The sequence below is a fragment of the Nanorana parkeri genome, unplaced genomic scaffold, assembly GCF_000935625.1.
Source record: "Nanorana parkeri isolate BGI_ZX_2015 unplaced genomic scaffold, ASM93562v1 scaffold295, whole genome shotgun sequence".
Taxonomy (NCBI): Eukaryota; Metazoa; Chordata; class Amphibia; order Anura; family Dicroglossidae; genus Nanorana; species Nanorana parkeri.
The window spans coordinates 1,171,163-1,193,754 of NW_017306563.1; the positions used below are offsets into that span (position 1 = coordinate 1,171,163).

General features: G+C 45.0%; 1 protein-coding gene across 1 annotated transcript in view; it reads right to left on the minus strand.

Annotated features, from left to right (window-relative positions):
* Positions 1-1,879: 1,879 nt before the first annotated feature.
* RPRD1B (regulation of nuclear pre-mRNA domain containing 1B) overlaps positions 1,880-22,592 on the minus strand; it is a 74,055-nt gene continuing 53,342 nt past the window's right edge. Inside the window, exons 5-7 of the mRNA XM_018557671.1 lie at positions 17,132-17,258; positions 14,220-14,395; positions 1,880-2,488 (exon numbers count right to left, since the gene is read on the minus strand). Coding sequence (XP_018413173.1) covers positions 2,339-2,488; positions 14,220-14,395; positions 17,132-17,258 — 453 coding nt within the window. The 3' untranslated portion in view covers positions 1,880-2,338. The remainder of the gene's footprint in view (positions 2,489-14,219; positions 14,396-17,131; positions 17,259-22,592) is intronic.

A 22,592-nucleotide genomic window follows, 5' to 3' on the forward strand; every position in this document is an offset into this window, starting at 1 on the left:
TACACAACGATTGCAGAGCGCAATCATTGGGGAGTTTCTGTGCATCACCAGCACTACCCAAACCACCCAGCAATCAGTGTGCACCACCAGCACACTTGCCCCCTTAAACCATCTCCACCCCCTGGGCTCAGGTGGCAAATAAATTCTACTTGCGGTCTGCAGCAGACATAAGCGCCCACTGTCATTAACTTCAGTGGGTACAACGGCCGCATCTGTACGGGGACGCCTAGAAATCCTGCTGCAGGAATCCCTGAACGCACGTGAATGCAGCCTTGCCATGCCAATTGGTGCTAGTGAGGGAAAAGCCAATACTTTGAGATTTCTTCTGACTTCCTGATGCGTTTTGAGACAGGAAGTGAAGGAAAATCTCCCCAAAGGAACACAAGATGGCAAAAAAAGTTGGATTTTAGAGTGTGTTGCATTTGAACCCTTCCATACTCGAAGACGAAATTTTTTTTTAAAGCTGAACTCCAGGAGGATATAAAAACCCCCATGTAGTCTAGTTCGATGTTTATGTAGAAAAGGGTCTTCCATAAGATTGAATGCAGCTAGTATAAGTATCTGAATCTGGCCTTAGATTTGCTTCTTCTAATGCTGAACCCTACAGGACTGGGTAGCACTCAAGAGCTAGTCAAGCTGTGCAGCATTGCACAGTGTTGTCAGTCTAACACAGAGACTGGTATCGAGAGGAGAGAGCACATTGATAAGCCTGTAAACGTACCGATGGTCCCCTCCAATGTCCAATCAGCAGCTCTGGGGCAGTTCGGTGAACAAGCTGTGGTGCTGAACACAATAGTGGTTTAAGGCAAGCTTTACAGGGGTACCTGGATTTTAAGACTGGCCAAACAGATTAACAAATCTGGGAGCTCACTCATATTATGCCAGTTAGGCTGGAGTTCGGCTTCCACATTTAAACCCAGTTCAGCACTCGCACCTTTGTCCCGATCTGCATTGCTGTTCTGTTCATAGTATGATTCTTTTACTACAAAATGCCTTAAAGAACTGAAGCCAAAAAGGTTTGGATAGCGTAAGGGAGGGTTATAATCCCCATCAGCTTTCTGTGCCATCTGTGTCCCAGATTCAGAAGATTTCACTTCCTGTCTGATAGCCACAACAGGAAGTGAGAGGAAATCTCTCCAAAGGAGAGGGAAATCCCTGGTGGTTAGCAGAACAATGTCCCCATTGGAAGATTTCCCATCTATTCCTGTCCTGGTGACAACCCAAAATGTAGGATTACACTGATAACGGTCACCAGGACAAAGCGAGAGGGTGAATCTCCCTAATGGGGACACAGACAGCGAAAAAAACCTGACAGGGGTTCCAAGATCTATCTACTCTATCCAAAACTAAAAATGTTTGCTTCAGCTGCACTTTAAAATCTTCTTTTCTTAGTGAAAATGTGTTCCCTGGCCTCCTACTCCTGAGCTCTATGCTGATATAGTCCAGTAATAGTCACAGCCCACAACACAAAGTGACCTTGCATAGACTTGGACTGCAGAAAGCGAGAGGGGGGTGTCTGACCAGGTCTGCTATATTACAGAGTGCACAGAGCAGCATGGTCACACTCTGGTGCCTATAGAACTGCGCAGTCCTATTCAGGTGCATCATACAATTATTATAAAAGGAAAGTGGGGGTAAGACTATAAAAATGGCAGCCGCTCGTACAATACCTATGGCAGCCGCTCGTACAATACCTATGGCAGCCGCTCGTACAATACCTATTGAATATCGATCTCTGGGACTTCAGTTGGGTTTCAAGTTAACATGTGAGGATAGGTTCTCTTTGACAAAAGGAAGCACCAATTTACCACTACAATGGTTTCCAATCAGACTTGAGAAGCTGAACTTGTTGCATTAAGATGTATGTGGTCGGTATACAGACTCTCGGACACGCTTCAGAATGAGACACACTATATTGTGTATTACTCCTGACCAGCAGCACATTACAAGGAAATTAGCCATGCTGCACCTGAACACAAAATTAATTTCCCCCATCTCCTGATTGGAACAGGAAAGAGAAGCTGCCAAAAAAGCGAATCAAGAAGCATAATCTGTGCACACATCATAAACGAGTCTCTAAAAAAAAATTCATAAAGATGGTGGGAGCCCAGCAAATGCCCTCTTGGCTTTGTCCATCAGCAGCTGACACTAAGACTCTACTTGGGAAAGAGATGGGGCACTGGCTTGTAGTTACTCTCCCTGGTGGGCGCCATAGGGTCATAATTCATTGAGGATCCCGTTCCAGTCTCTCTAGCTCAGTAAGACTCCACTCCTCCTCTGCTGGTGTTTAGGTTTAGGTGTGGATGGATAAAGGAGTGGACCAAACAAAGAGTTGCTCCTAATCGGTAGAGAAGAGATCCCCGGCGGAAGGAAGAGGTGCCAGTCCACCCGTGACGTTGGGTAGTAGTGACAGGTCGGGCAGGCTCTGTATATGGGACTTCAACTCTTTCCGGACCTGCGTTACACGGGCAAGCTTCTGTTTGTACTCCTAGAAGACATAAATCAATCAGATGTTAGCAAATGTCAAATCCGCTACAGAATACATTCACATCGAACATATAATACACTTAATGGATAATAATGTATTTCTTATGAGCATTTCAACAGTCAACTGGCAACCATGTGGGATTGTGTAGCTGTTTGGGATGGAATGGATCTTGTGGGCTTTGCCTGGTGACAGTATGTATCATAGTGGTCTGCAGTAAAGTACAGCGCCGGTCAAAGAGATGATCGGATTCAGAGTCAGCCCATCTAAACCCGGCATTACAGTTTATGGATCGGTACCAGCAAAGTGGATCATTTCTGCAATGTAATGTACTGCAAGGATTACCTGCTTTCTTTTGTGCAGGGCAGGGGTAAGGCAACCATGGCACTCCAGCTATGGTGAAACTATTAGTCCAATCATGGAGTCATGCCTGTGGCTGTCAGAGTCTTGGAATGCCTCAAAAGAAATTCCTATGCTCCTCAGATCCATCTAGTGGCCAAAATATGCTGCTAATCACGTCCGCATAGTGAACAGTGCAGAAATCACCACTAAATGTATTGTTACTCCTGTTGTGCCTTGCATTATTGTATTGCAGAGTTGATACCCTCTACATGCGTCATTTCAGTTCCCTATGCCTGGCCTATTGGACTGAACTGTCCCCCTTTATATGTCGGTCCTCCAACATGCAGCCTATTGCCTGTAAGGAAACATATTTCCATCCCCCCAACATCCAGCCTATTGCCTGTACAGGAAACATATTTCCGTCCCCCAACATCCAGCCTATTGCCCGTAAAGGGAACATATTTCAGTCCTCCAACATGCAGCCTCTTGCCTGTAAAGGGAACATATTTCAGTCCTGCAACATGTAGCATCTTGCCTGTAAAGGGAACACATTTCAGTCCTGCAACAAGCAACCTATTGCCTGTAAAGAGAACATATTTTGGTCCTCCAACATGCAGCCTATTGCCTGTAAAGGGAACATATTTCAGTCCCGCAACATGTAGCCTCTTGCCTGTAAAGGGAACATATTTCAGTCCTGCAACAAGCAACCTATTGCCTGTAAAGAGAACATATTTCCGTCCTTCAGCATGCAGCCTATTGCCTGTAAAGAGAACATATTTTGGTCCTCCAACATGTAGCCTATTGCCTGTAAAGAGAAAACATATTTCGGTCCTCCAACATGTAGCCTATTGCCTGTAAAGGGAACATATTTCAGTCCTGCAACATGTAGCCTATTGCCTGTAAAGGTAACATAGTCTGGTCCTCCATCATGCTGCATATCGCCTGCAGCCTCTGTAGTGCAATCCTTAATGGTCTCATTACAATGGTTTCCAATTCATAAAACGTCAAGTGACACAAATGATCGCTAATGTTCCACAAACTCAGGACATGCTTTGCTACAGATGCATCTGTTCAGGTCTCACTCATGTCAGGTACTCGGAACAAGCCAAGCGATGTTCATAACATAACTCAATTAAACACCCACACCCCTTAATCATTCATTGCAATGACATCAAGGCTGCGTCTGATCACTATTATAGCGAAGCCCGCTATAACCGCTGTAACCTTCACCACAACAAATCAGGAGGGAAGTCGTGAAGAACTACATGCTACAACACATCTAGACTTTACATAACCTCGGTGTATTCCCAATATTCGGGATCTGCAGGATATGATGATGTATTTCCTTGTTTTAAATGGTCCAACCGCTCCTAGGAAAGGAAGGGGACAGGAAGGGATAAGAGTCTGATTTTAATGTATAAATAAAGAGGAATTCCACTGATAGATTTACAGGTGGAATAGTGATGACTGAATACCTGTAAAGGTGCCAATGTAACTAAAGCACCATAGCACGCTGTATCTGCTTGGCAGGCCCATAGAGACAGGGAGGTGGACTGAATCATACAAGGCTCATTGTGTACAGCTATGGGTAGGACAAATAGCTTTATCTGATGAGTGGTGGGAATACATGGAAATCCAGGAAGGAGAATTGATAGAACGAGTGACTAATAGAGGAAATATTGCTCACAGAAGCATAATGCATCACTAATGTTGATTGCCTAGCAGGGAACACACAGAAAAAATAAATTGTTCCAACCTGACCGTGAGAAGACAATGCAGACTAAAATGGTCGTCAGACAGCCACTGCGGGGACAGTAATATCAGTGTGTGCAGAAAGACACAGCATGAGACAACTTGCAGATTTAAAGAGAACCAGCCACCTTTAGGCTTGTGAAAGTCTTCTGGCCGGTTCACGTCAAAGCTCTGCGCTAAGCGTGCAGAATCCATGCGTTTAGTGTGCGTTACCGTACAGTTCTGCATGCTAGGTGTGCTGTCATTCATTCTCAATGAAACCCCAAAGCACTTCCTGGTGGGCATGTGTTGCAGCAAAGCACAAGGTACTGTAATAATGTGCATTGTAAAAAAACATATACTCACCTGTTCCTCAGTCCCACTTGGCTGCTAGACTGGTCCCCGCTGGCTTCATCACGTCTAATGCAGTCCATTCACCTGAATTAGACGCGAGGACGCTAAGGGACATACCACAGCCGGACTGGAGCATGAGAGAGGCGACCGCTCACTGCCGCAGGACCGAGGATTGGGTATGTCTTCTTTTTTCCAGCCTAGAGAAAAACGAGCAGTTAACCCTTGCAGTGTGGGGGCAGGCCCACTGCAAGGGTTAACTTTTTGCATACCTGGAGTCTTACTTTAAGGAAGCCTGTTGTGTGAGTTTATACTATTTAAAATCACAGAACTTTTTCTTTTTATGTGCAGCAACTCTTTGAAGAATATGCTTCTACCATAAAGTGTAGTGAATGCAGCGCCCTCGAATGCATGATCGGATTCCGTCCACAATGTCCTCAGATATATTTCCTTTATTAGTCACACAAGTATAAACAAACTGTGACCAAGTCCGCTTTCCCACCACATGTCATCTCATCAAACATGGCATCTCAGGGGAATGGAAAAGGACAAATATTGCTAAGCCAGAGAGTGTCCCCGGTGTAGGGGAGAATTCCCGACCTGTAATCAAACATTCTTTAACCATGTGTTCCTATGTAGCAGTAAATGTATTAGGGCTGGTGCAGACTTACGTCCCAGGACCACCCGATCGTTTTCAACTGCACACAGCATTTGCTGCGTGGCTCCATTGATTTCAATGCGGTTACATATGCGCGTCAATGGTTGAAAAAAGGTACATGTACCTTTTTTTGCCACATGCACTGCACGTTTATTAATTTTTTTACCGCGATCGTATGGGATTGCACAGCAAACCGTGTGATCTGCCTGGAGCAACTGGGGTGCCATTAGAAAATAATGCCACCGCCAGCGCGATCAGAGGTGGTGGGCGATTCCATGACCGCACAGTTTTGTGTACAATTGCAGCACGGTCACGGATCGCCCTAGTGTAAACCTGGCCTTAAATTAGAACTCCGGGCATTTAACCCTGAACTAGTGTTCGGCCTTTATTTTCAAGGGTCAGTCCTCCAAAAACAGAAATGTCAGTTAAACCACCTGACATGTTCTTACATCTCTCTGGACTTCTATAAGTGGAATATTTGCCCTTTATTCCTGCTGTGACCATTGCGAGGGATTTTCCTTCCCTTTCTGTTGAATTTTTTTATCATTTTATATTATAGAGAAAGCAACACAAAATACAGGAACATATAAGGGGTAAGCAGGAGCCCCCGAAACTCCCAGGTGGACAGGAGTCGGGATATCTCTCATATAAGATAAGACATGGATGGACTCACCCACCAGGCTCCAATTACAGATAAAATATACATTTTGGATCAAAAGAAAAAGGGTATCCAAGGTCAAGAACTAAAAATAAATCTGTATTTCCCAGAAGTTCTATCCCACGCCTAATAACCAAATCCATCTAGAAGTTTGTACTTAACTGGCTGGCCAACTAAAGCTGGCAACACTGGTAGATTTTCATATGAACATTCATACAAAAATCTTGTCAGAACATTTGATAACGCCATCAGACACCTGACAAATGTTGTTGAAAATTTAATTTGATTTTCTGAAGGAAAAACACTTTCACTGTTAGAATTTCTTTCAAATCGAGAAACATCCCCCCTGCTTCTTTGATTTTTTTCTCTCACTTTGGTGAACAAGGACCCCATTAAGTATTAGAAAATCGAACAAACATTCTGAAAAGGGAATTATTTCAAATGCAATTCTACTTGTGTATGGCCAACTAAAGACAACCTACTTGGACTGCAGCAGCTAGTTCTATGCCGTATAGGAGAGAGTTATCTCTGCAGAGAAGCTCTGCATACAAGGAGGTTTTTTTTAAATAGTACCGCTTACAGTGTAAGGTGATGTAAAAGTCAAAAGTTAGTCGGTGCCAATACCGAGTATTTGGGGGAGTATTTATACTCGTCCAAATGCTCCGATACTTACCTCTGATACCGGAACTTCCGGTCAGAGGGAGGACTCCCTCTGACCGGCAGTCCAGAGGGATCATGGAGTCAGCGTCCTTCCCAATCAGGAAGCTTGGTGGTGGGTTATGAGCCACCTCCCGACTTCCTGATTGGCTAGGAAGCCGGCTTCACTTGTTTCTAGGCAGACTGCCTTCCTAACCAATCAGGAAGCCGGGCGGCACGTAATGACCCGTCTCCCAGCTTCCTAATTGGAAGCAAGGGTTAAGTGCTCATTTTTGCCTAGGGTCAAAAATAACAAAGGTTGGACTCACCCAATCCTCCAAGCCTGCTCGCTGTTACAGTGCTCCCTCCACTGCAGTGATGTCCTGTCCTTCAGTATCCTCATGTCCTATACACGGTGTATAAAATCTGATGTCTCAGGGACCTTAGATCGTTGCAGCGGAGGGGAAGAGATACTCCAGGGACCGGTCGAATAGCCGTCCAGGTCTGAGGAACAGGCGAGTACAACTTTTTTTTTTTGGACCTTAGGCAAAAATGAGCACTTAACCCCTGCAATGCAGGGGTAGCCCCATAGCAGAGGTTAAGTGCTCATTTTTGCCTAAGGTCCAAAAAAACAAAGTTGTACTCACCTGACCCTAGACCTTAACCCCTGCAATGCGGGGGTAGGAACATTTTTACCCTGGCTTCTTCTTTAACCTGCCTCCAGCCTGTGACTGGACAGTGAAAGGAGAAGCAGCACAGTAATGAGCTCATCTCTCTGTCACTTTGCTTTCATCTGCTATAAGTATGCTTCTTGTCAGCACATGGACTGCTTCTTCCTCTCACACTCCAGCACTGCTATACAGGGATTACAAGAGGCTGATACCAGGACAAAGTCAAGTGCACGCACAGCTTGCTTTAAAAAATCTAATTTAATGATGTGCCAATGATTATAAAGCTGCATTAATCTGTATCTTTTATATCTGCCTAGAGTTCAACTTTAATCTCAGTAGATCAAACAATTCACATATGTATTTCACCAGTACAGTTGATTAGCTGGAGCCCCCCTTTAATATTCCATTTAATTATGCAAGCTCTGGGAAAGTCTCGTTCTCATTAAACACATTTGCACCCCAATCACCGCTCAGAGGCTGAAGGTGACGGCAATAATGAGACAGAGCTGCAAACAAGAACTTAGGAAATTTAATTTCACTAATTTGCAAGATGCCATCTTCCACCTCTCACCCCTTCCACTCCTATTTCCAGAAGCAAAAGCTCTGATTGAACAACTTATGGTGTGGCACGAGCACTTATCTGCAGTGTACAGGAAGGCAGTTACACGGATATATTATACCCAATCATGCTTTATTCAGCATTTATTTTCGGGATCTGTAAGAGAGTAAACACTGATAAGAGCGCATGAGAGGACACACTATGACAACATGTACAGCTAGAACAGGGAAATTGTACGTTTAAAACAGCAAAATACATTCCAGGCGCATCAAAACAAAAGATGTGCAAGGTCTTAGTTTGTTTTCCTTTGTAGAAAAGACTGTTCCCTGCCAGTAGGGATGCACCGATACCGGTTCTTCAGTATCGAGCAGCGATATATTTTTTTTATCAGTACCCGCCGATACAGAGTAGCGGTGCCATGTACCCCGATTATCAGGAACTCAGGCGGCGGATCATGACTTGTCGCCCGGCTTCCTGATTGCCTGTGGAGCTGGTGTTTTGGCGAAAGAACACCGGATTCAGAGGCTGCCTGGCTTCCTGAACAATCAGGAAGCCAGGCCGCGAGTCATGAGGTGCCGTCCGACTTCCTGATTGGTCAGGAAGTTAGGCTGCCTAGCAACAAATGAAGCTGCTTCCTAGCTAATCAGGAAGCCAGACGGCACGTCATGACCCACCTTTCTGCTTCGCTAGGAAGCCAACTTCATTTGTCGACCAATCAAGAAGACGGGAGGCGAGTCATGACGTGCTGCGGGACTTCCTGATTGGCTAGGAAGCCAGCTTCACTTGTTGGTAGGCAGCCTGGTTTCCTAACCAATCAGGGAGCTGGGAGGCACGTCATGACCAGCATCCTGGCTTCTCGATTTGCTAGGAAATCGGCTTCACTTGTTTCTAGGCAGCGTGGCTTCCTGACCAATCAAGAAGCTGGGAGGCGAGTCATGAAGTGCCGTCTGGCTTCCAGATTGGGTAGAAAGCCAGCTTCACTTGTTGGTCGGCAGCCTAACCAATCAGGAAGCCGTGCGACACATGATGACCAGCCTCCCTGCTTCCCGATTGGCTAAGAAGCCGGCTTCACTTGTTCCTAGGCAGCCTGGCTTCCTGACCAATCAGGAAGCCATGTCATTACGTTAGGAAGCCAGGCTGCTTAGCAACACGTGGAGCCAGCTTCCTAGCCAATCAGGAAGCCAGTTGGTGAGTCATAACCCACCGCCCGGCTTCCTGATTGGAAAGGAAGCGGGCTCCATGCTCCCTCTGCACTACCGGTCAGAGGGAGATCTCCCTCTGAATAGTAGTTCCGGTGTCAGGGAAGGTATTGTAGCATTTGGGTGAGTACGAGTATTCGCCCCCATACTCTGTATCAGTGCATACCTACCTGCCAGCATGCTGCAGAGTAGGACTCTTGCTTTTTGTGTGGAAACAGTGGTCACTCTGCAGAGATCCAATATAACCCCTCTGCTGAGCTAGAGCCCTATAATCATCATCATTGCTATTTTGCAGAGCTCTAGCAGGGGGTGCGTCAGACCTCAGCAGAGAGGCCACTGCTTTCAAACAAAGAGCAAGGGTCCTTTTCTGCAGCTTTTGTAATCGGGCTGCCCACCTTCTGTTTTGATGCATCTGCAATGTATTTAAGCTGTTTTAAATACAAAGTTCAACTATATTTTATGTGTTTTTTTCCTTGTTAAAGCAGCTTTAACAAGGAAAAAAAACACATAAAATATAGTTGAACTTTGTACTTGAGACACCACTCCAGGATTTTTCTCCAGTTTGATAAACGGGCCCCAAGTAGTCTAACTTGTCTGCAGCTAACTGCAATAAATAACTGTGCGGATGGGTCTCTATTAGCTTTTCATCCAGTTGTATAGGAATCATATGCAGACAGCCTTTTTCAAGTCCAACCACACCATGATAGAGATCTGTACTCTACTTGACCATTCCAGGTCATTATGCCATACTTGTGCAGTTTCGGTTTTGTATCTGGTTTCTTGCAGACAGCATCAGGTTTCCTCCAGGATTTCTCTGTATTTTGCTGCATTCATTGTATCCTCACAAGCCTCCCAGGGCCTGCTGCAGAGAAGCATTCCCATAGCATGATGCTGCTGCCACCATGCTTTACAGTTGGGATGGTGTGTTTAAATCCCTTTGTAGAGACCTGTTTTCACTTTGACATTAAAAACAATTAATTTCTGTTGATCAGTGTAAAAAAATTACTTTTTATTGGCACCGTGCAAGTACCAAAGAAGGAATTTCAGAGTCTGTCTCTTAAATAGTAGGTACCACCCGAGAGAAGCACAGTGCTGCTGGCTATGTCTTCTTTCTGCAGATTCTTTCAGTGTTTCCTATTTGTATAGACTTCACTGAAAGTATAAGCCTAGAAATCATCCTAAGACTCCTGCTATTGAAGGAATTGAATTAAGTATGAGTACACTAGGGATGCATTGAAATTTTTACTGAAAATGGTACTATTGGCATAATGCTGATAGTACCAAAATGGCCAAAAATGTAGTGCATCCTTAGCTTCTCTCCTCCCCGCTGGGCACCGGTCTGTGTCCCCTCCGATCCCCGCTGCTTTCCCCAGCCTGTGTTGGCAGAGGCAGCGTGGATCGGAGGGGGCGCAAAGCAAGTCCAGCTGCCGGCGCCCAACGGGGAGGAGAGCTCAGCAATCAGCACTGATCGTTTGTAAATAAGTGTTTGTAAATAACTGAAGACATAATACGCTTACTGTGACCCCAGTTATGAATGAACAGGAAGTGTTCTACATCACTTCCTGTTCATTCATGGTTGTGGACAGAGTAACTGATACTATCGCCTCAGTTTATGAATGAACAGGAACACTCAGTACAGAGGCTTCCTGTTCATTCATAACAGGGACTGCAGAAAAAGAGATTGAGGACTATGTGTCCTCAATCTTGTTTTCTATCTTAAAAGGGGAAATACCAAGGGTCTGTGTCTCCAGACGCAACGAGTGCCCCCTTGTCCTTTGCAGTGACCTTAAAGGGAATAATGTGGCACCAAGCTCACTAAATGGACCATTTATGTATTTATACATGGTGATCATGTCCCCCCTTAATCGCCTCTTCTCCAGAGAGAACAAATTCAGGTCAGTTAATCTTTCCTCATAGCTGAGCTCCTTCATGCCTCTTATCAGTTTAGTCGCCCTTCGCTGCACTTTCTCCAGTTCATCCTTTTTGTGAACTGGTGCCCAAAACTGAATGCATATTCCAGATGAGGTCTTACTAATGCTTTGTATAGGGGCAGGATGATGTCTCTATCTCCGGAGTCTAGACCCCTCTTAATACAAGAAAGTATTTTGTTTGCTTTAGAAACTGCGGCTTGACATTGCGTGCTGTTATTGCGTACAAAATTTACAGAACACCCAGATCTTTCTCCATCATGGACTCCCCCAAACATACTCCCCCTAGAGCAGGGGTGGCAAACACAAGGCCCGGGGGCCGAATCCGGCCCGCCGGACCTTGTAATGTGGCCCGCACAGCAGCCAATAGAGGGCCGCATCTGCCTGATACAGCCAGCCCAGTTCCTAAAAAAATGTTTTAATAAGTTGTACAATAATTGTACATTTGAATACTGATTGCTGTTATTCTTCCTAGGCTTCTGTTTTCAAGGCTAGTTATTACTTAAATTATTATTAAAACCAGTAGCAACTGAATGCAGAGGCAACTATTTATGATAATAAAGAGTAGATGCATAGTCCTATACAACCGGCACTTTGAGGGTAACCATACTGCTGATGCGGCCCCCGATGAATTTGAGTTTGCCACCCCCTGCCCTAGAGTGTATGAAGCATGAATGTTTTTAGTCCCCAAGTGCAGAATTTACATTTATCAACATTAAACTTAATTTGCCAAATAGATGCCCAATCACACAGTGCATTCAGAGCTGCTTGTAGGTTGGAGACATCCTGTAAGGACTGTATTCCACTACATAACTTGGTGTAATCTGCAAACACAGAAATAGTACTTTTAATCCCAAATTCTATGTCATTTATAAATGGATTAAACCGTAAGGGGCCCATCACTGAACCTTAGGGACACCACTAACAACCTCAGACCATTCAGAGTATGAATCATTGATCACCACTCTCTGAATACGGTCTTTAAGCCAGTTTTCTACCCAATTACAGATTGAATACTCTATACCTACTGACTTTAACTTATACGTTAGCCGCCTGTGGGGAACTGTGCCAAACGCTTTTGCAAAGTCCAAGTATACTATATCCACAGCCATTCCTCTGTCCAATTTATGACTCACTTCCTCATAAAAAGAAAGTAGATTTGTTTGATAACTTCTGTCTTTTGTGAATCCGTGCTGACTATCGCTTATAATATTATTTTCAAGCAAACTATTTAAACATTTATGCTGCAGCCATGGTAGGAGTGAAAGGCAATACTACTGAGTGACAGCTCTGAGCCTTCTGGGGTGGCTGACCACACATCCAAGATGGCGGCACCCAGCAGCAGTCTCAGGTTTTGAATGTCTACACAAAAGGAGGCTTTTACAGGTAAATAACTTGCATGAAATAGCTCAATAACACATGTATTCATGTATAAAGAATAGAAGATTGTTGCTGAAATGATTGGTCTGCTGACGGGGTCTCTTTAAAGGGACCCTGTCACCTCAGCAACATAGTTAAATGACAGGCACCCTGTAGAAGCAGAAAAATACTCAATTTTCTTCAAGAGCTCCTGCTGACGAGTCCAGGTGTGTTGGGTAGGATGTCCCCTGCTGGGAGCCGTGGTTCTTCCTGCTGGCTGCTACATTGCTATAGGACATAGGGTCCAGCGAATGGAACCACAACAGACAGTGGCAGATTCACTCTCTGCAATTGTCCTGATCACTGGAAATGAAAGTGAGGGTAAATGCAAAATTTGGAGGTGCCACCAGAACAGGAATAGAGGGAAAATCTTCCAATGGGGAACAAAAGTGGGTAAAAGTTAAAGCTCTGATGGGTTTTCATTGTGTTCCCATTAAAGAGATTTACCTTTACTTCTTGTTTTTGTGTTGGGGACAGACTACGCAACATACCAAGCAGTGGTTGCCCAAGGCTGAAACAGCTACAGGTTCATTTTAAATTCACCCAAAACAGATATTTGAAATCTGGGTGAATGTTGCATTATCTCATTGTGTATTCTCCATGCAGTATTTTAGGTTCAACACAATGAAGTCAACCAAGGACGTCAAGCTCCTCTTACTGGATTCCCATGCTGTAAAATTAATGACAACGAGACTCTTGTAATGGCCTCCGTATGAGAAGGAGAACTGCTATAGGCAGCATGTGGTGACAAGGTCCTGAAAGCTATAGGAAACTGGCAGATATTTCAAGTTTCTGCCAAATATTAGCTCTGTGTGGACTACGCCATTAAAGATGAACTCTGGGCACAAAATTCCATTTCAATACATTTCTCAATAGCCAAAAATGTATAAAATCGACTGTTTGCACCAAATACCTTTGGAAACCCAGATATTATTTTGGACAAATCGTACTGACATTACTACTGGACTGCACATACCTTGTGCCTAGAACTGAGCTGTAGGTAAGACCCAGCAGACCCTCATTCTACAGGCTCTCTATTGGAGGTGGATACAAGACCAGTCACCCTGAACAGGAAGAGTTAGCAGCAGTGATTTACTCTCTCTGCTGCCCTAAGGCCAGGTCCCCCCCAATGGAGAATGGCAACCAGGTGGTGAGGGCGATGGAGGACGAACGAGCAGGCTGCATACAAGTGATCTCGGCAACATCGCCGAGATCACTTGTAAATGAATGAGCGCCTTCCCCGCTCTACAGTTAGCCCTGAGTGCCCAAAGCCGGGCCTCGGTTGGCCTTGTGGGAAATCTGGCCCTGGCAGTGACTAGTCTGCATTACAGTACTGGAAACTCCTGAACATAGTCAACATGCTGGAGCTGGTTCAGCACAGATTTGGAAGGAATATACAAAGGGCACCAAAAGCCAAATAAGAAAACACATGGCTCTGTTATTTTTTTAGTCTGGATTTTTAGCTTTAATTAGTGGAATGCTGATAGCTTTAGGCGGTCATCCACAATAGGTAGGACCAAGAGATAAAAACCACCAAGTAACCATCTCGGACCCACACACATCCCGAGACGTGAGCTCTTACCTCTAGCTTCTTCTCCTTGTTTGTTAAAGTCTCCTTTTGGCTCTGTGTGTACTCCAATAGCATCTTCGCCAGCTGCCGACGATCATCTAGTTCTGCCGCTAGCCGCCCATTATATTCTGCCAGCAGCAGGCACGCCTCATCTACTGTCTTGGAAAGTCGCTCTGCTGCCTCTTTGTCTGAAAAATAAAACATGCAAGTTACAGGAATTTAACAGCTTGCTCCTGGATTTCTGCATCCATCCAGTCCAAGCCGTGGCAGGTTTCAGTTATTAATTACTACTACATTGTCAGCAATCAGCAACCATTTTAATCCTAATTAAAATGAGACAGCAGTCCAGATCTACATGCCTTGTCGAAATAAGACCGATCCTGCCCAGAAAAGTGTAAAGGAGAAGTGCGAGGAGCGTAAAATATCATCTCCCCGCTGCTTAGAGCTGGTGTGGGACACTGCAGCTGTTACAAGCCGGCTCTATACTGAGAGCTGAGCAATCATGTAACTGCTGATCACTCAGCTCTTGGTCTCTTCTCCCTGCAGAAAGCAGTGAATATCAGTCACTGCCCCCCTGGTTTACTCTGGCCCCTCTCGGTTCCTTCAGCGCTCGTTGGAGGGACAGACAGGGGAGGGGGTGGGCACAGCTGGCTCTGGCTCTAGAGTGGCAGAGCCAACTGTCACTTAGGGAGCCGGGGTGGATGCCAACAATATTGCCAGGATCCCTTGCAGCTGTGGCGTAGCTCTGCGCTTTCAGCAGATCGCAGGCATTAGCCCACTATATGCTGACTTTGGGTCACATGAGTACATTAGTAAATATGCTCCTGTGACCCAAAATAGAAGCAAAGACAACAAAAAAAAAAGGTTGGCTTTACTTGTATTGTTGGGATTACGGATAAAATAAATCAATGTGAATGCAAATTTGGGCAATACTAAGCAAGTTTAGAAGTCCTTTAAGGCGGTCTGATGACATATTTTACTGAAGTGAAGCTCCTGCATCACAAAAAGCAAAATCTGAACATTATCATCTGGCGGCAATGGATAATTTAGGAGCCTGTGCAAGCACGGAGACGCACAATAAATAATAAATAGTATTAAAGGGTTAGTCCACTCAGTTTTTGGTAGATGAAGCAGAGTTTAAGTTAAAGTACACCTTGATACCTATGAATCTTTTTTACAAAGGCAATGTCAATGTTAATAAAGTGGACCTAGTAAATATTACCTTCGTACTGCCATCTATAATTTGTCTGCACCACTTAGACTTGGCTGCTGTCATGGAAACATCTAAAATTATCAGCCACAAAGTCATACTATGTATGTCTATTGCAAAATTGGATGATGCAGAGAGGCAGAGGCTTTGTGGAGTGTTACACAAAATTCCCATCGGCCCCCTACTGCCACCTCTTGTAATGGTCTTCCACCCCTTTCTCTGGGTGCTGCATAGAGCCTGCTCACAGTGGCAGCAGAGAAAAAGAACAATAATGTAAATCCTGATGGCAAGAAATAATGGGAGATGTTAAAGGTAGATGGTACCTGGCTCCCCCACTGTAGTCAGAAAGCTCTGCTCCTTTATATCAACTGCAACTGCTACATGGCAACCATGCTGTCCCAGGTTGCATTTTCCCTGCAACCTAACTACTGGGGAGCTCTGGAAAGGAGCTGCTTACAAGTGGCTAGCATTACACTTTTTCACCTCCTCATTAGAAAGGATCATGGGACTGATGGTGTGATACATAAGAATTAACCATTAAAAACAAATCATGGAGCTGATGGTGTGATAGTGACAATTATAATTAGGGATGCACATATTTCGATACTCGTACTCGCCCAAATGCTCCCGATACTGGAACTCCCGGTATCAGGAAGCCAAGCGGCGACCTGAATGGTCGGGAAGCTTGCTCCATCATGGAGCTGACTTCCGGGCCATTTGGGAAGTTGGGGTTGCGGGTGATGACTCGCCCACTGGCTTCCCAATTGCCCGGAAGCTGGCTCCATGGCTAGTAAGGGAGCTGGGCAGCGAGTCATTACACGCCGCCCGGCTTACTTAATGGGACTTCCGGTAATGATAAGTAGCGGAAAAAAATATCGGTACCCATACTCAATACCGAAAAAGTGGTATCGGTGCTTCCCTAATTATAATATATTTCATAGGATAGGATATCTAATCATTACACATAAGTGCAGAGGCGACCAGGGGATTGGGTAGTTGAACAGGGTTGTTGGGAGTTTGTTCAGCCTTTCCTTTTTTTGTGCAAGGGTAAACTAACCCTTTAACCCTGTAACCTCCAAACCCAAAAATGTAATACCAAATATATTAGTAAAAGTCACTTAAAGTCCATCTCCGGGGGGAGAATTACCCCTGCAGTGTGAGAACCACACATTTCAAAGCTTAAGTGCTGGTTTATGCCTAGGGACTGGAGTAAAGCACTTTTATTTACCTAATTCCCTGCTCCCACTGGCTCCCTCCAGGCTACTGGACTGGTCCCTGCAGTCCTTTCTCCCCTTTGATCCGCCCGTCTATGAAAAGCTGACCTCTTTCATGTTTAATGCAGGTTCCATAGACCTGCATTAGATGTGAGGACATCAAGGCACATTCCACCAGCTGGAGGGAAGAGAGGCGAGGGCTGATCACTGGGGAGAGGGGATCAGGTAAGTAAACGTGCAATACCAAGGTCTCCTAGGCATAAACAAGCACCTTAACCCTTGCAGTGTGGGAGTAGCTCCACTACAAGGGTAGTTGTTTTGGTTTGCCCGTAGATAGGCTTTATATATCAAGAAAAAGCTAAAAGAAAACTGTTGAGTGCCAGAAACACTCAAAGAAAACAAAAGTTGTTTTCTAAAACAAAGCAGCCATTTGAAATATAATTTGTCAACAAGATCTACAGTTTCAAAAGGGACACAGAGGGACGCAACCTAGAGCGGACCTGTAATCTTTTCCAGTAAAGACACGTCCTGAACCTCCTGTGGAAGGGAGGCAATTTTCTGCCTTACTGCTGCATCTCCAGAGGCGGCATTCTCCAGGTCCTGCAGAGCTTTAATGAGATCATCGGTCTGCGGGAGAGAAGGAAAAGCATATTCTGGATGAGGGGATCATGGTGAGAGGACAGAGCGAACACAACACAAGTTTGATAGAACATCATGGACTCTAAAGCCCATGTCTATGTTATACAGTACAAGGAGCACAGAACCCGAAGACTGGGTACTGATATATAAAGCTGGCTACTCACCCATCAATTCTGCACCGTTCCATATTAGATCCTGTTGGATATATTATTTTGAATCGTACATTAAAGAAGAACTCCGGCCATTTAATTACCTTACCCTTGCATTAGGGCCACCCCTGCACTGCAAGGGTTAAGTGCTTGTTTATTCTAGGAGGCTCAAATGAAGCAGATATACTCACCTGATCCTCGATCCCACTGGGCTGCTAGGCCGGGCCCCACAGCCTCTTCTCCCCTAGGCTACGGTGGTCTAAGGACTGCTGACTTCATCATGTCTAATGTAGGTCCATTGACTTGCATTACACCTGAGGACCCCGAGGGACATTTCACAGATGAGATGAGTGCTGACCACCACAGGATCAAGGATCAGACAAGTATATCTGCTATATTCGAGCCCCATAGACCAAACAAGCACAAAACCCTTGCAATGCATTAATAGCCACACTGCAGGAGTACGTTTTTTTTTTTTTTTATCTATCCCAGGACTTCTTCTTTAAGTGGCATATTTATAAAGAGTGAATGAGACTTTCCCCAATCATGGCCATATAAAAAACACATGCATCAGGATTTACTTGCAATATTTGTTGAACATCAAATTTACTGCTTTATAAATACAGTGTACCCCAATGTGTATGTCAGGGCAAAACCCCCCTCAAAAACATATGCAGTTCATCTCTGCAACCACTTGCTGTCCGGAGCATCTCCTTACTATTTGCGCACATGATAAAATATTAATATTTGGCTAGAAAACAGCTTCAAACCCCTAAACAATTATATATTTTCTGAAAGCAGAGGCCCTGTAGAATAAAAAAATGCTAGTTGCAATTTTTTATGTCGCACGGTTTTTGCACAAATGTTTATCAAACAGCTCGCGGTATAACAATGCAATTATGGAAAAATACTTGTTGATCTGCCAGAAATGCTCTCAGTTTTGGACTGGCAACACACAGAACTTTGGTGGATATCACACAGCATTTCAGCGGTGTCAGTCATGCCCAGTTGTCTTATAAGAACTAGGAGGGCTAATTAGACTCCCTGAGATAACACAAGAAGTGGGCACAGGACAGATTTTAATTGTATATTTATCAGACCAAAAGGGAGCAAATAAAAAGAAGTTCATACTTAGGGTTTACATACATGTTAAAAAGTGTTTTCAAAACTGTTCTTTTTTTGGTTTTAGATAGAATGGTGAGGGGTTCCAACCCATGTCAGGTTTTATTGCTGTCTGTAGCCTCCTTAGAAAGACTCACACTATCTGTCCAGGTGACCGCTGGGACTTCAAGCAGGGGAAAATCCAAATATTTGACTTGCCTCCAGCATAGCAATAGAAGACAGTTATTGGGATTTATCAAAACTGGAGCATACAAAATCTGGAGCAGCTGTGCACATCAACCAATCAGCTTCTCTCATTTTCAAACCTTCACTGAAAGCGGATTGGTTGCCATGCACAGCTGCTACAGATTCTGCCTGCTTCAGGTTTGATAAATTTCACCCACTGACTTAAGCTGGTTCATTTGAATTGGCTATAATTCGAGCTGTGGGTGTCCCATGAAGACTCCACCAGGTCGATTTTCCCCTGCTTTATGTCCCAGTGATATTGGGCACCTGGACAGATAAGAGTGAGATTTTCTAAATGAGTCTACAGACAGCAATAAAAACCTGCCATGGGTTCTAAACCTTCAACCATTCTATCTAAAACCAGCTGCAGTCACTGTTTGGGTATCCTGACCGTTGTGGGTGCCATCTGTCTGTATACAATAGCCAGCAGAAAAGATTCATCCCGCCACCCTCTTCAGCATGGATGGGGAAATTGCGCGATTCCTTCCGTTCAGGCCCTGCAAAATCTTTAGTTGCATGGCCAACATTAGAAGGCATTTCTCACACTTTGGCAAGATTTCATTTCACTTCCTGTTGCGTTTATAAGGCAGGAAGAGAAGGAAAATTTCCCTAGTTAAAAGGATAAAGTGATATTAGAGTCCAAAGGGCTTTAAGCAGTTTCAAATGCTGATGAAATCACTTTCAATGGATGCTGCTTTTTGACATTTAGGGCTCATTCACAGGGGAATCAGCCGACACGCACAGCTCCCGGGAAGGACAGGTGTTGCGTGTGATTATTACGCAGCCCCTGTCCTTCTCTATGAGACTACGCGGCCGTACGCCGCCCTACGCTCACCTCAAGTGCAGGTGCGTATGGGTGCGTGTGTCCCGGCTCGGACACAGACAGGATCCATCCCGTCAGCGTATGAGAACGCTCACCGTCACCCGTATGGACGTGCAGGGCGGGTGAGCGTAGGGCGGCGTAGGGCCGAGTAGTCCCATAGAGAAGGACGGAGGCTGCATACTAATCACACGTAGCACCTGTCCTTCCCGGGAGCTGTCCGATACGGCTCTGCACGCAGCACGGAGCTGTACGTGCCGGCCGATTCCCGTGTGAATGAGCCCTTAAAGGTTTTAGTCTCCTAAGTGCTGGCCCTGATCTCCTGTTTCAGGGTGGCTCCTTTCCCTTGCAGGGTCCTATGGAGCCACCATTGTGAACTAGTAATCTGTGTGTGTCCCCACAAACACACACACAGCAGGACAAGCCACTCTCCTCCCCTTGCTCCCCTCTTCTTCCTCCCTTCTCCCTCCAAGCTAGTAGATGGATAGCTATTAGACTCTGTGCCCTCCCCTTGTGATCTTGTACTGAACGGGAAGTTCAGGGAAGTTGAGCTAAGAGAGTAGGAGTTATTTGGAAACATGATGACCAAGTGCTTGGGCACAAATATAAAGACATACTTTGTATATTTGCTTGATCTTGATACATTATTGAAAAAAAAGTTTGAGAGTTTTATACTACTTTATTTCCTACTCCATCCAAAACAGAAAAAAGAAAGTTTTGGCCTCAGACGTAGGCGATCCTATTTTCCTTATAAAAGTATCTGCCTTTCAGGAGGAGGATGAGAGCCCGTTGAGTGACATGGAGGCCGAGAGACGGCACAATGTGTAAGAGCACCGGCTTGTAAAACCACACAGCAGGGTGCTTAGGGTCAGCACAGAAATGGCAGAGACACCCAGCTGCTTTGTGCGTGCAACTCAGCATGTGCTCATTTTTATTTCATCATTTGACAGGCAATTAATCTTCCTTTATTAGAGCCAATAGAGTCCACAAATCATCATCAGTACAAGTGTGCCGCGCTGTCTGCACCTGACACCGATCGGCTGAGGGAAATATTCATGCACTTCCCTGGCACTGGCCTCAAACATTACACTCCCTTTGCAATAGGAAAACCGCAAACACCCGAGTCAATGCAATAGCCAGATACCACGCAGCTCTCCTGGGCTGCTTTCACTGCCTGTGAATGTAACTTTTCACCCGCAAAGCACCTCTCTCGTATTGCTCGCATCTGAATGGCATCATACTGCTCTGGCAACTTCGTATGGGGGAGATTTATCAAAACCGCAGCAGGTACAATCTGGAGCAGTTGGCCATGGCAACCAATCAGCATCCAGCTTTCATTTCCAAACCTCAACTGAAATGAAGAGAGAAGCTGATTGGTTGCCATAGGCAAATGCTCCACATTCTTCTGCTCCAGTTTTGATAAATCCCTGTATGAACTCCTGTATACACAGGAGAGGCAGCCATGCGGTTGACATTTTCTCTTGCCCAAATTGTCCGGGTCTACAGATCAATCTTTTATTGCTACATGATGATTGACTGGAGAGGTAGAACCCCTTTGGTGAATCCGTATTCCCTTTTCAAAAGAGCCTAAAAACACTAGGGATGCACCGATACCGACACTAGTATCCATATCGGTGCTGATTCCGAGTATTTGGGCGAGCACCCGTACTCGCCCAAATGCTCCGATGCCTAGCACAAGTACTTCCGGTATCAGGAAGCCGGGCAGCGCATCATTACACGCTGCCCAGATTCCCGATTGGCCGGGAAGCAGCTCCATGCTCTCTCGTCACTTGTGATGAGAGAGCATGTAGCCGACTTGGTCGGGAAGCTGGCCAATCAGGAAGCTGGATCATGCTTTCTCGTCCTCGTGAGGTAAGGTTACCTTACCTTAGTATGTCCAGCCTGTCACTCCTGGGGCCTCTCCAGCCAGAACGCGTCCTTCCTCCGGTACCCAGCCGGAGCCGTCTGGCCGCCCAATCAGGAAGCCGGGCGCTGTGTAATGAATGCGACGCCCTGCTTTCTGATTGGCCGGGAAGCTGGCTTCATGCTCCCTCGTCATCTCGTTAATTGGGAAGCCGGGTGGCGAGTCTTTGCATGCTGCCAGGCTTCCCGGCTAATCAGGAAGCCAGGTGGCGAGTCATTACACGCCACTTGGCTTCCTGAATGGGACTTCCATTACTCGGTAATTGGTATCGACGATTACCGGAAAAAATTTATTGGTACTCTTACTCTGTACCAAAATGCCAGTATCGGTGCATCCCTAATAGACACCATAAGCTCTAGGTACCACCCTCTTCTGAATATTTATAAGCTCTGATGAAGGGGGTCTGTGTTTGCCTCTGGATTCTGTTAGCATTTTGATGCTTTTGTTCTTACCAGTGAAAACTCCCTTTGACATTTGGTGGCGCCTCCATTTTTTGTTTTTTAATAGACTTAAAGTAATGACCAATTGGTTGAATCCCACCATCTCAATATTCATTTTTTAGATAAAACACTCTTTTTATCTTCCTCTCCTTGAAGGTGAATCCATTCCTGCATACTCAACAAGATTCCTGTATGACATAGTGTGCGGGTTTATCTGCGAGCACAGGATGAACAGAGACGGGCATGATCGAGTACTCTGCTCCTTCTACACCAACATATCTTTATCTGAAAGCAAACTAACGTCCAACATGACAGGCTGTCTTCGTGGCGGTCCTGCGTTAAGGAGCCACTTCACATTGTTTATACCAGACGTAAATTAGACTCGCCAAAGCACCAAAAGTGCCAAAAACACATTTATAGAGCGAAGAGTGTGAAACATTTTGTTTTAGTAAACGTAATTAGTTGGATCTTATTTCCTAGTAAGGACACAATGTGAACATGTCATGTATATCAGTACAATATACAACTGGGTCTGTATATAAACAGGCAGACGCTGACAAACGGCTGGAAACGTAATCTGTATTTAAGACAAATTATTAGCAAAAATGTAAAAAAAAAAAAAAAAAAAAAAAAAAAAAAAAA